This window comes from Octopus bimaculoides, chromosome 6 (assembly GCF_046866305.1).
Source record: "Octopus bimaculoides isolate indiv1 chromosome 6, ASM4686630v1, whole genome shotgun sequence".
NCBI lineage: Eukaryota > Metazoa > Mollusca > Cephalopoda > Octopoda > Octopodidae > Octopus > Octopus bimaculoides.
In genome coordinates this window covers 13,482,828-13,496,862 of record NC_142933.1, presented here as the reverse complement: position 1 = coordinate 13,496,862, position 14,035 = coordinate 13,482,828, and the positions used below count along the sequence as shown (strand labels likewise).

The following is a 14,035-nucleotide window of genomic DNA, read 5'->3' as shown; positions in this document are numbered from 1 at the left end:
ACACACACACTCATGAATACACATGTACGCATTCATACATATCAGACAATCTGCAAGTAGTGTAAATATGTGTATATTTATACGTACATATGTATGAATATGTGTGTGTTGCATACGTCTATATATATATATGTGTGTGTGTGTATTTATGTATGTATGTGTGTATATGTGTGCATGTGTGTTTGTATTTATGTATGTATAGTGTATCTATGTGTGTATATGTATGTATGTGTGTGTGTATATGTTCGCATAAAAACACACATACATGCATATACATATACATACATATTTTTATATGTACATACATGATTTTTTATATGAGCATAAATATATATACATGCAGATGTGTGTGTGCATATCCTAAACACACATATATACGCACGTATACACACATACATGTGCACACGCACACACATGCATCCATACACATAAACGCACACACACACACACACACATATTTATACGCACAGGCATAAGTATATTTGCACATACAGAGTACATCTTCTCTTTCAAACATTACCACCATGTTATATACAAAAACACGACTATGTTCAAGTTTAATCTTTTTTATTATCTCTCTCTCTCTCTCTCTCTCTCTCTCTCTCTCTCTCTTATTTCTGTATTAGTCCTTTAGAACAGTAACTGTCTTAATTCCATTATCGTTTCGAGACGTTCTCAGTTTTATCTTAAAGAATTGGTGATAGAGGCGTTGTTGTTGTTATGTTTTTGTAGAAGCGTTCGTACTAATGATGTTACAACAGATAAAATAATCAACAGATTTAAAATTTCTTTAACTGGTAACTCCACAATAGTTTTATAGTTTATCATTTTACGTTGTTGGTTTTTTTTCCTTCTTTTTTTTTTAGCTTGTATTTTACTATTCAGAAACTTTCTTTGGCTAATCTTTGTGTTCTTGCGTGTGTGAAATTCTTAATAGAATAACTTATATAAGAAATTCCGTATCTGAGAAATGAATTATTTTTTCTCGATTTAAGGGTAATCACGAAGAAAAATTATAGGAGAGAAAGAAGGAGAAAAAAAAGACATCAACGAAGTTAATGTATTACGCCGTAACGAAAAGGCATAAATATCGATGTTTTGGACAATTTGTTTTTTGTCAAAATTCGTAGAAAGAAGACAAAATTTAAAAGAAGATAATTGGAAAGAAAGGTGTGTTACCAAACCAGGATAGTAAACAATTTTTACGACCATATCACGTTGAAAGCAACTGTTCTCGTCCGATCAGCGAAGTTAAGCAACGTCGAGCCTAGTGAGTACTTAGATGGGTGACCATTTGGGAAACCTAGGTGCTGTAAGTGTCTCGCACTTTTAGGCACAGGAATAACTGTGTGGTGAGTAGTTTGCTTACCAGCCACATGGTTCCGGGTTCAGTCCCACTACGTGATACCTTGGGCAAGTGTCTTCTACTATAGCTTCGGGCTGACCAAAGCCTTGTGAGTGGATTTAGTAGACGGAAACTGAAAGAAGCCCGTCGTATATATGTATATATATATATATATATATATGTGTGTGTATGTGTTTGTGTGTCTGTGTTTGTCCAACATCGCTTGACAACCGATACTGGTGTGTTTCCGTCCCCATAACTTAGCGGTTCGGCAAAAGAGACCGATAGAATAAGTACTAGGCTTACAAAGAATAAGTCCTGGGGGGTCGATTTGCTCGACTAAATGCGGTGCTCCAGCATGGCCGCAGTCAAATGACTGAAACAAGTAAAAGAATAAAAGAATAATTACAGAATAGAACTGAGTAGAGAATTGTTTTTTAATTTTTTGAACCGTTGCGCCATCTGCAGCCGGAGTTATACACTCCTTGTATCAGTGTTATCATACTTGTGCAAGAGCAGCTACGTCTCCATCATTTCCATCCTTCCGGGGCATTTCAGAATTCACATATACCATCTGTTTCAATAAAACAACTTTTACAAACCTTCTGTCTCTTACTCGTCCTTCAATTTTTCTACAGTCCTTCTCGTCCACACTAAGTTAAAGTTTTCCTACTCGCAATTCTTTTACCTTCTTTTTAAACCTAAACGCTAAAGTTGAGTCTAATCACATCTGGTCGCCTAAAAACAGTAGTTTTGTCCTTGGTATCACCCATATATTTGTCCCCGTGATTTGAACCCGCCTCACCATCAACTACATTCCCGTTCTGCTCACCTCCCACCTGGCTACGTTTCTTCTGGTACCATCTTGATATTCCTCATATCTTTCTTTAACATGTCCTCCTCAGCTTCTGATGCAATCGCAATATGCTTCCCCATCCGGTCCATTTCTTTCACCCTTTGCTATATATAAACTGCGCCATTTGCTTCTTCCTGCTCTCATTGGTCCCTTCGTCAAGAATATTACTATTCTACACGGAACCATGTCATTGATAGCTTTAATTGTATCTCCAAAACTGTAATCGCTACATTAAACGCCAAGTCTGTGGAAAAGAACGATCTGTAGCTAAAAAATGGTCGGAGATTAGTTAACCTCTATAAGAACAGAGTGACAAATACGCCAGTTAACGTACTAACAACCTGTCTCTTAAAACTGTGACCACCACATGAATTATCCAGGCCATTTCTACAATCACCATATTGTCTGTGGTCTTGAATAATGGTATTCCTGCTACCTGATTCCTTCAGGAACGATGGTTAACTTCTTGCTTCTTGATAACTAATTCTGCAAAGGCCAATAATTGGTTAGTTATTTCTGTTTCCACCCATCCAGACACGAATACTGGTCAATGTCCACACACTCACATAGTTTCTCTAACATCGAAAAATACTTCGCTTACATGAAGAAAACATTTTTTTAAAATCTGTCCTTATGTCTTACATACACACATAGATCTTTTATCTGTTTCAGCCATTTAGACTGTGGCCATGCTGGGGCACTGCCTTGAAGAATTTTAGCCAATGGATTGAACCCAGTACTTATTTTCTAAAGTAAATTGTTGAAGTCTAGTACTTATTCTATCAGTCTGTTTTGCTGAACTGCTAGTTGGAAATGGCTGGTTTCAATACTAAAACATTAAAAATGCACTAGCTACCATGGGTAAGGGACATAACTTAGCTTTCTGAGTCCATGAGTTACCACCCCTTTTATTCGCCCAATCGTTGTGAACTATCAGACATTTCAGGCAGCCATTGCTGTATTTCACAGCCTGATGAATACAACAGAAGGGGAAAACGAACTTGGCTTATTTTCATCCAGCATGAAAGCTGCTCATAAAATCCTCTGAAAGTACTGTATAAAGACCTTTTCAATCTCATACAAGAACTGAATAATGCCACAAGCTGATACTTGTTCAAACAATAACAATATATACATATACATCCATATATATACATAGTTGAATTATTGGTGAAAGCATTTTGCTCTGATGATCTGATGAGCTAGCTATCGTTCTTTATTTGTATTAATTTGCGAATATATGATCCTATTTTATAATAGTAAGCATACACACAATTCTATATTTCAGAGATGAGGAATTATGTACGTTATTTACATTTGACAGATATTTGTCCTCATCTTCTTTGTTGTTAACACAACGTTTCAGCTGATATACCCTCCAGCCTTCATCAGGTGTCTTGGGGAAATTTCGAACCTGGCTTCTCATTCCTAAGGTATTTTTTAATCATCATCATGATGATGATGATGATGATGATCATCATCATCAATTTCTTCTTCTTCTTCGTCGTCGTCTTCTTCTTCTTCTTCTTCTTCTTCTTCTTCTCCTCCTCCTCATTATTATTATTATTATTATTATTCAGGGCATATAGCGTAGTATACTGAGTTCGATTCCAGGCAGTGACCTGAATAATAATAATAATAATAATAATAATAATAACAACAACAACATCGAAAAGTCCCTTAGGAATGAGAACACAGGTTCGAAATTTCTCCAAGACACCTGATGAAGGCTGCAGGGTATATCAGCTGAAACGTTGTGTTAACAAGAAACAAGATGAGGACAAATATCCGTCAAATGTAAATAATGTAAATAAGTAAGCATACGTATCAATGCAAACATGGATGCATAATTTTCTCCGTACTGAAACTAATCACAGTAACACAGTACTGAGATTATTGTGTTTAATCTCATTATCAACCAGACAGTCAGATGCTGTCTTACACTGCTAGTCACAATGCGCTTCCAATTCTGTTTTAACTGTGCCATTTTTTTCCATCTTGATCCAAATTACTTCCCATAGTGAAAAAAGTCACGAAACAGCTGTAACTCCCTGGAAGTCATGTGGTTAAATAAATATATATTTATTTGTCATACCACCTGACTTTATGGTTTGGTATGCATACATACATACATATATATCCATTTCCGAACATGATCACTGCCAGACCTACCTGACTGGCTCCTGTGCTGGTGGCATGTAAAAAGCACCATTTTGAGCATTGGCTGTTGCCAGTACCGCCTGACTGGCCTTCGTGCGGGTGACACGTAAAAGCACCCACTACACACGCAGAGTGGTTGGCGTTAGGAAGGGCATCCAGCTGTAGAAACTCTGTCAAATCAGATTGGAGCCTGGTGTAGCCATCTGGTTCACCAGTCCTCAGTCAAATCGTCCAACCCATGCTAGCATGGAAAGCGTACGTTAAACGATGATGATGATGAAGATGTAAATAAAGTACAGGACACAATATTATTTTACCAAAACCCTGGAAAAAATACCCTAAAAATAACAAATCTGCGTCCGTAGATATGTAAGGAGACGTAAGTGGTCATGCCGTCATATTTGGAACACTTTTGATCATAGAATCTCAAAACCACGTCCAACCCAACTCAGGGTTAAACAGTAAATACAACATCAAACACAACAACAAAACAAACACAGATCTCGTTATTGTTTTAATATTTTTCTTTATTTCCATATTGTTGTAAACAATATCAACTAACGTTATATATTTCATGCACACGCATTAAAAATATCTCAGATACAGTTGCTGTTGTTGTTGTTGTTGTTGTTGTTGTTGCTGTATTTGTTGATGGTGGTGGTGGTGGTGGTGGTGGTGGTGGTGGTGGAGGTGAATGGCTTATAATACTCTGTGTGTGTTCATACAGTAATCTGTATATGTATATGTGTATGTGTATGTATATATATATATATATATATGTGTGTGTGTGTCTGTATGTATATGTATGTGTCTGTTTTTCTTTGCTCTGTTTTGTTTTTTTCTTCTTTTTTTTTTATAATTAATATTTTTTTAAATTTCAAATGTTTGTCTTCTGTTCTTTATTTCATTCGTCTTGGAAAAAAAAAAAAAAAAAAAAAACATAAACGGGGAAACAATTATAGACATCAAATTTTACTCCTGAGTGTTCACAATGGACTCAGTATAAATTTTATTTGCTTAATATTATCATTATTATTATTATCATTATTAGTATTATTATTGTTGTCATCATCATTATTAACATTTTCAAATTTGTTTTAATTTATTTTATCATTTGTAATTTTTGTAATTTTTTCTTTTTTCTTTTTCTTTCACTCTCTTCGTCTCTCTTTTTAATTATTTGTCATTTTTATTATTATATCTCTTCAATTGTAAATTTTAATTTTATTTATTTATTCATTTTATTTTGTTTTATTTCTTTTCTTTTTTTTTTTTAATATACATTTCCTATTGAGGTTGTTTGTGTTTGTATGTGTGTGTGAGAGTCTGTATGAATTGCATGGACGCAATCCTTTAGTTAAAAAGCGAAATATTTAAGCAGTCACAGATGGTTTCGGCTCTGTCGGAAATCGGGCACTACAATAATGTTTTTTGTGAGCTAAGAACGTCGCTAAGTAAGTAAAACTAATATCACATTGCTGGCAATATTTGGAGAGATGCGTCTCTGGCACATGGTTAGAGGAAGTATCAGTTCTCTCCCCTTTCAAGTACTGGGATTTGTTATATACATAGAGGGGTGACGATGTAGTGGCTAGGACAGATAAAGGAGCGGCAGTGGGGGAGGAAGGAGTGGAGGAGGGTCGGGGAGGAGACGGAGAGGTCTTGGGGGTATGGTTTGTGGAGGTTTCAAGTTTGGAATGTGGCGGAACAGAAGATTCTTCTTTTGGTGAGGACAGATTCAGACCGGTTTCTCTCTTTTCACTGCACTCTTCCTTCTCGGCCTCAATTTTCACACAAATATTAGCAATTTCCGACAAAGAAGGGCTGTTGCTTTGAGGCGGAGGCCCACTCATGTTATTCTCAGCTTTATCATAGCCATGGTCGATGGGTTCAGGTTTTACCTGGATTAAGGGGCTAATCGAAGGAGCCGTCTTAGTTTGGTGGTCGTTTGCGACAGCTTCTTCTGCACTATTCTGCACACCTGCAGACTGGAACGAATTCACTGCATTCTTCAGATTTCCATCTTTGCTGTCTTCATATTTTAGACAGAGAACGCTACTGTTGTAAGAAGACGTTTTCCGAGGTTGACTCAACGTTGGAGAGATTTCTCCAGATGTTTTTGGAAAACATTTTAAAGGGGTGCTGTTTGGATCAGCATTTTCTGTGTATTTGAATTTTTTCGATGTTATTGTAACATTTTGATCCAAACAAGAAGTAACATGGATATTGTGAAGTTGGCTGTTGCTGGGACTAGAATCTTCTAAGTCTTTGTTGTTATTCACAGATTTCGGCCTTGGAATCGTATGAGATACTAAAGGAGAAGTTCGGTGAATAGAATTATGCATCTGGAATGCTTTCATGTCACTAAAAGTCTCCCCACATATCTTGCAAGCATGCAAAAGTTCGTGATTTGATATATCCATACGTTCGTAGGATTTTCGAGATCTTCTTCTTTTGTACGGCTCATTCTTCAGTCGAATCAATTCAGCTTCCATGTCTAAACTTCCAAACACATCAGACGTACCATTTTTGAAAGAAACTGGCAGAAGCGGTGGTTCTTCGACCTCCAGGACATGTTTCTCATTAAATTCCTCACCGTTGTCTGTATGGGTCTTGCCGTGCATTCGCATGCCCCGTACAGTATTGCCACGGTAACCACACAATAAACACTTGTAGCCTCGCGAAGAGGTGTGAGCTTTCATGTGCTCGGTCAGTTTGTTCTGAGTGGGGGCAACGTAATCACAATGTGGGCAGCGTACCATTGGGTTCTGCATATTAGCGGGACAGTAATGGTGACGGTATAACCTAGATGAAGTATACGAAGTGTGGCAGTGGTTGCAAGTGTAAAAACTGTCTTCCAAAGAGTTGTCATCTGCCTCACTGCAACTGCTTTCAGAATGACCATCGGCCTTGCATAAAATTAATGACTGTTCACTGTTCTTACCATGTGGACAATAATAATCTTTGTGGGCCTTTAGGGTCGATGCTGAACTGAACTTTATTTTACAAGGGACACAGTAATAGCTGAAATTAGCTTTCTTGTCAGAGTTCTCAGCAGACATCACATGAGTTTTACTGCTGTTGTTTAGAAGATCGAGTTTCTCTTCACTGTTCAACGATACGGATGGTTTGTTGATGAGTTCAGGAGATTTCTTAGCAAGCACCACACTGCTAGAATTGGACTCTGCCGCCTCACGCGGGGACAGTTTCGGTGATATTTGCGGCGATGTCTTCACAGCCCTCCTGCTGGCACAGTAGTGCTGCTTGTGGGCGATGAAATTCTCGTGTTTATAGAAGACAATGTTGCATTCCATGCACTTGCTGACATGCGCTGTTGCAGTCTGACCGCTTGGAGAAGTGATCAAAGCCGTTTGGTGTGGATACTGTTGAGCGGCTTGTTTGAAAAACTGGTTGAGAACGTTAGGTTCTGTGGTCGACCATGTTGTGGCAGCAATAGCAGCGGCCGCAGCAGTGGTGGTCGTGGTGGTAGCTGTAGTAGTAGTGGTGGCAGAACATGAAGAAGATGAAGCAGACGAGGCTGAAGAAGATGAAGAACTTTCAGAAACTGATTTTCTTTCTGCAGATGTGGAATCAAACTCTTCTTTGATTCGGTTCCTCGTATCTGAAGATTCTGAAACTGTTGGTGAAAGCGGTTCAACTGCGACTTTCTCTTCTGATTTTGCATCGTCCTTCTTAGTACTTAAATCTAATGGTTGATCTTTGCTTGAATTCGACGTAGGAATGGTGGTTTGGTGGGCCTGGGCAGGCTGGGTGAGGTTAGCAGAAGAAACGACTGGTTGTACGATGACTGTTGGTACGGTAAATGCAAGGCTTGGGATGCCATTCGGTGCTAAAATAGGGGCTGCTACAATAACTGCCGTCTGCGTCGACAATACTGAGCTCCCCGCTGTCACATGATAAGGAACATTTGACAAATGATGAGTAACTGGCGTCAGTGAATTCACGGGACTCTGCGATCCAATTTCAGGCTTATTTAATACATTTGGTGACTCTACTTTCCGAGTTTCCTTGTTCCGACGGGAACAATAAAATTTCTTGTGGCCTCTAAATGTATTCACGGAACTGAATTGAATGTTACATTCTTTACAAAATGTCTCAGATTTCAGAATTGGTTTATTCAGTGGGGTTTCTTCACATTCTTTTGCCGACCTGTTGTGTATTCTTCTGTGGCGGTTTAACCCAGAGAGTTTTTCTGCTGAGTAGGAACAACACGGACATTGGTATAGTTGACCAACTTTTATAGGTTTTGGAAGAGGAGATCCAGACTCTGTACAAGTATCGGATTCTTCAGCTTCGGATGCCAAGTGATCTGAATCCAAACGGATCTTTTTTGATCCTTCTTCATCAGAACCTGCAAGAAATAAATGAAAGAAATAATTACGGTGATAATTAATACATTTTAATTATTTAGTTTGAACAAACATAAAAGTCATGAAAAATAGATTAGTCTTGAATTCGATATAGCAAAGTTGTAATGTGCTTTTGGTGAGGGTTTACTAATCACATGAGGGTCCTATTTTGATTTAAGATACATGCATACGCATGTATGTATGTATGTGTGTGTGTGTGTGTGTGTGTGTATTTGTGTAGCAACTGTTTCTCCATTATAGATAAGAATCATACATATGTCTTGGAATCATCATCATCATCATCATCTTCATCATCATTTAACATCCATTGTCCATGCTGTCATGGGTTGGACGGTTTGACCAGGCTGGTATGCTGGAAGGCTGCACCAGACTCCAGTCTGATTTGGCATGGTTTTATATGGCTGGATGCCCTTCCTAACACCAACCACTCCGAGAGTGTAATGGGTGCATTTGCGTGCCACCGGTAAGGGTGCCATTTGCATGACACTGGGGTGCTTTTATGTGCCACTGGTGATATCTCTATTTTACCAACCCTTAAAGAATGGAAAGCAAAACTGAAACCACGATTTTATGATCATGAGTGCAGCATCTGACCCCAAGGCCATGCACCTTTACTCTTCTCCTTTATTGGTTTCAAGTTTTGGCATAGGGCCATCAGGTTGTAGGGAAGGGATACGTCATTACATCAACCCCTGAGGCTCAACTGGTACTTATTTTATCAACCTGAAAAGGATGAAAGGCAAAGTCAACCTTGGCGGAATTTGAGCTCAGAATCTAAAAGAATCTCTTTACTCTTTTTACTTGTTTCATTCATTTAACTGTGGCCATGCTGGAGCACCACCTTTAGTCGAGCAAATCGACCCCAGGACTAATTCTTTGTAAGCCTAGTACTCATTCTCTCGGTCTCTTTTGCCGAACTGCTAAGTTACGGGGACGTAAACACACCAGCATCGGTTGTCAAGCGATGTTGGGAGGACAAACACACACACACACACACATACACATATATATATATGCATATATACGACGGGCTTCTTTCAGTTTCCGTCTACCAAATCCACTCACAAGGCTTTGGTCGGCCCGAGGCTATAGTAGAAGACACTTGCCCAAGGAGCCACGCAGTGGGACTGAACTCAGAACCATGTGGTTGGTAAGCATGCTACTTACCACACAGCCACTCCTACGCCTATGTTAAATGATGATGATGATGTGCTAACGATTCTGGTCATTCGCCACTCTTTCCCCCGACCCCAATCCCTCACCTTAATTAAACATAATTAATTACAAAGACATACCTGCACTGGGCTTCCTTTCTCTCTTCTTCACGTTACTGTGAGGTAACAAGGTGCTGTTGCCACCGGCCGCATCATTCGATGACAAAGCATTACTGCTGGCAGCAGCGGCGGGGCTGGTGTTGGATGGAGTAGGTTTCTTGGAGCAGTAGTAGAGCAAGTGACCCTCTAAAGTACTGGGCTTGCTAAAACGGACACCACAGTAGGGGCACTGGTAAATAAGGGCTGCAAGAAAATTAAATGAAAAATAAAGAAAGTGAATAAAGTCATGTGATGTGAGAAATAATGCATTTCTCTCTCTCTCTCTCTCTCTCTCTCTCTCTCTCTCTCTCCCTCTCAGTGTCTGTCTGTCTGTCATTCTACTTCTCTCTCACTGTCTCTCTCTCTCTCTCTCTTTTGGAACAATATTGTGCTGATGAACGAAATCTAGATTCATTCTAGTAATCGCGAAATCGGTCGATACACAATTAAGTTTATTTTAAAAGAAAGTTGGTCATCTTCTGTTGGTTGTTTTTTCCTCGCATTGGGTACTAAATGTGGTTATTTTGAGAAGTCCACTGTGTGGCGTTATTATTTTTCTGTAATAATGCCCTTTATATAAATATAAACGAATAATTATATTCTTGGGAATAGAAATTTCCCTTATGAATTTTTTTACACACTGGCTTCTTGATAAAATTCTTGTAAAAGAGTTTTATCCTTTTTTGAATTTATTTATCAAATATATACACGGAATACATTCAATGTTGAATTTTTTATTCCTGTCTCCACATGGGTACCCAAAAACAACCCGGAAGTATTTCTCGCTTCTTTGATGAAGATATATACAGATAAACTTCATTCCCTTTACTCTGTCGGATACGTAGTTGTTCAGTTTTGGTGAGGTGAGAATTCTGTTTATTTATATATATATATATATTTTTGGAACAATATTGTGCTGATGAATGAAATCTAGATTCATTCTAGTAATCGCGAAATCGGTCGATACACAATTAAGTTTATTTTAAAAGAAAGTTGGTCATCTTCTCTTGGTTGTTTTTTCCTCGCATTAGGTACTAAGTGTGGTTATTTTGAGAAGTCCACTGTGTGGCATTATTATTTTTCTGTAATAATGCCCTTTATATATATATATATATATATATATATATATATATATATACTTACACATATATACATATGTACATAGATACATACATATATACATACAAACAAAGAAACACACATACATATTGCTTGCCTCGGTTATTGGTCTGTGGTCATTCTGAGACACTCGTAGTGCATATTCGACCAGAATGAAGTGACAGCAACATTAACAAACCAACCCTGGTTATCAGATAGTGATGGGGGACTAACACAAGCACACACACACACACATCAGGCTCTTTCAGTTTGCCTATGAAACAGGTCAGCCTGGAGCTATAATAGAAGACATTTGACCAAAGTGTCATACAGTAGGATCGAACCCAAGATCACATGGTTGGGAAGCAAGCTTCTTAACCACAAACATAATCATTTTAAAATGAATTAACTGATAATTATTATTTCACTTTAAAACGAATCAGTTACTGAGAAATGAGAAAGATAATTAAAACACCGACTTACCGGAGAAAACCGGTATCTCTGTATTGGAACCTGGTAGACTGATGGCATGCTTGGAACAGTCAGTTTCTTCCTTCTTGATCGCTGCAGCACCAGTAACTGCAGGGAGATTTGAAATTGGTGTCGTTGGAGAAGCTTTCTCTTTGTCTCCAGTTGGATAAATCTTCGGAGATTGGCTTTTACTGGATAGGAATGTGAATGAGCCAACAAGAGCAGATTCAGATATTAAATCTACAATTAGTTTGCACCAAATACGACCGGCTGCAAAAAGAGAAAGAGAATATATTCGTTAATGCTTGTGTTACTATATTTTTGTATTAGTTTCATTTAATTTTGGAAATACTGAAGAACTTCCTAAAATAACCTTGTCGTTATTAAACAATGTCTGGAACATAAAACAGCATAAAAATTGGATAAAAGGTTCTCATTTAGATCACTTTAACCTTTTTGTCACTACATGTCTGCTCGAGTACACTGGCTTTGTTTCAATTATTTTTGAAGGTAATGAATAATTTACTAAAATAACTTTGTCATTATTACGCAATTGCTTGGAACATATATTACCATGAAATTTGAAATTTTGATAGAAAGTTTCAATTTAATCTTTTTAATCTTTTGTTTTCCATATTTCTGTTTAAATACTCTGCTTTTATTTCAATTAATTTCAGAAATAATGAAGTATTTAATAAAATAGCTTTGCCATTATTAATGGAAAGTTTACGTTTATTGTTTTGCATCTTTTAACTTTTACTTGTTTCAGTCATTAGACTGTGGCCATGCTAGAGCACTGCTTTGAAGAATTTTGGTTGAATGTATCAACCCCAGTGATTATTTTTTTTTAAAACTTGATACTTATTTTATCAATCTCTTTTGCCAATCACTAAGTTACAGGGACATAAACACACCAACATTTGTTGTAAAGCACTGGTGGTCGGAGCAACACACACGCACACACACAAACACACACAGACACACACACACACACATACACAGACAGACAGACACACACACACACACAAACACGGACTTCTTTCAGTTTCTGTCTACCAAATCCACTCACAAGGCTTTGGCTGGCCTGTGGCTATACTAGAAGACACTCGCCCAAGGTGTCACGCAATGAGACTGAACCCAGAACCATGTGGTTGAGAGGTGAACTTTTAACCACACAGCCATCCCTGGGCCTAAGGAGGAAGTTTGTATCAGCAGAGTTGGTACAAAAATGGTTGATTATATTAACTAAAGTGGTTAAAAAATATATAAAGACTTGACAAAAAACAATTCCACTGACAATTTCATTACTGATTCTATGATCATCTTAACAGCTGTTTTTACCATTCTGGAGTATAGGTGGACAGGTGGATAGATAGATCAGTAAACGAATGTCCCAAGATTGTATTGTTAAGCTTCTGTTTTCTTCTCATCAGAGAAGGCCCAACCTCTCACTACTTTATCTATGTCTACTATCAACTTACTGTATTTTTGCCCTTGGTATTTAGTATATGGACAGGTGGATGGGCACACACACACACACACACACACACACACACACACACACACACACACACACACACACCAACATCAGTGTATATATATGCATGTGTATATGTTTATGTATGTATGTATGTATATATTATATATGTATAAATGTATGTATATATATGTATGTATACATATATATGCATATATATACATATTCATATATATATATATATATATATATATATATATATATATATATATATATATTCATAAGAATGGTACAACAAGGTACCGATATTTACTGGACAATAGCAATCGATATAAAAACGCCGCTATTGTATAGCTTCACTGCGTATATACTGGCAAAAATGCGTGTGTGCAACAAAACATGAAAAACATATATATATATATAATGTGGAGGCACAATGGCCCAGTGGTTAAGGCAGCGGACTCATGGTCATAGGATCGCGGTTTCGATTCCCAGACTGGGCGTTGTGAGTGTTTATTGAGTGAAAACACCTAAAAGCTCCACGAGGCTCCGGCAGGGGATGGGGGCGAACCCTTCTGCACTCTTTCACCACAACTTTCTCTCACTCTTTCTTCCTGTTTCTGTTGTGCCTGTAATTCAAAGGGTCAGCCTTGTCACACTGTGTCACGCTGAATATCCCCTGAGAACTACGTTAAGGGTACACGTGTCTGTGGAGTGCTCAGTCACTTGCACGTTAATTTCACGTGCAGGCTGTTCTGTTGATCGGATCAACTGGAACCCTCGACGTCGTAAGTGATGGAGTGCCAACAACAAATATATATATATATATATATATATATATATATATATATATATATATATATATAAGTATATATGAGGATATTATTGCTTATAGTACTATCAGTGGTTTAGCATGCATAAGAA

The 14,035-nt window shown here is 37.9% G+C and overlaps 1 protein-coding gene and 1 pseudogene across 1 annotated transcript in view; one reads left to right on the top strand and one right to left on the bottom strand.

The window, feature by feature from the left end:
- The first annotated feature begins 1,200 nt into the window (after window positions 1-1,200).
- On the top strand, window positions 1,201-1,319 carry LOC128248199 (5S ribosomal RNA; annotated as a pseudogene).
- A 4,228-nt stretch (window positions 1,320-5,547) lies between these two features.
- LOC106881840 (uncharacterized) overlaps window positions 5,548-14,035 on the bottom strand; it is a 237,880-nt gene continuing 229,392 nt past the window's right edge. The window contains exons 4-6 of the mRNA XM_089353486.1: window positions 11,647-11,904; window positions 10,048-10,269; window positions 5,548-8,733 (exon numbers count right to left, since the gene is read on the bottom strand). Of these exons, the coding sequence (XP_089209612.1) occupies window positions 5,735-8,733; window positions 10,048-10,269; window positions 11,647-11,904 (3,479 nt within the window). The 3' untranslated portion in view covers window positions 5,548-5,734. The remainder of the gene's footprint in view (window positions 8,734-10,047; window positions 10,270-11,646; window positions 11,905-14,035) is intronic.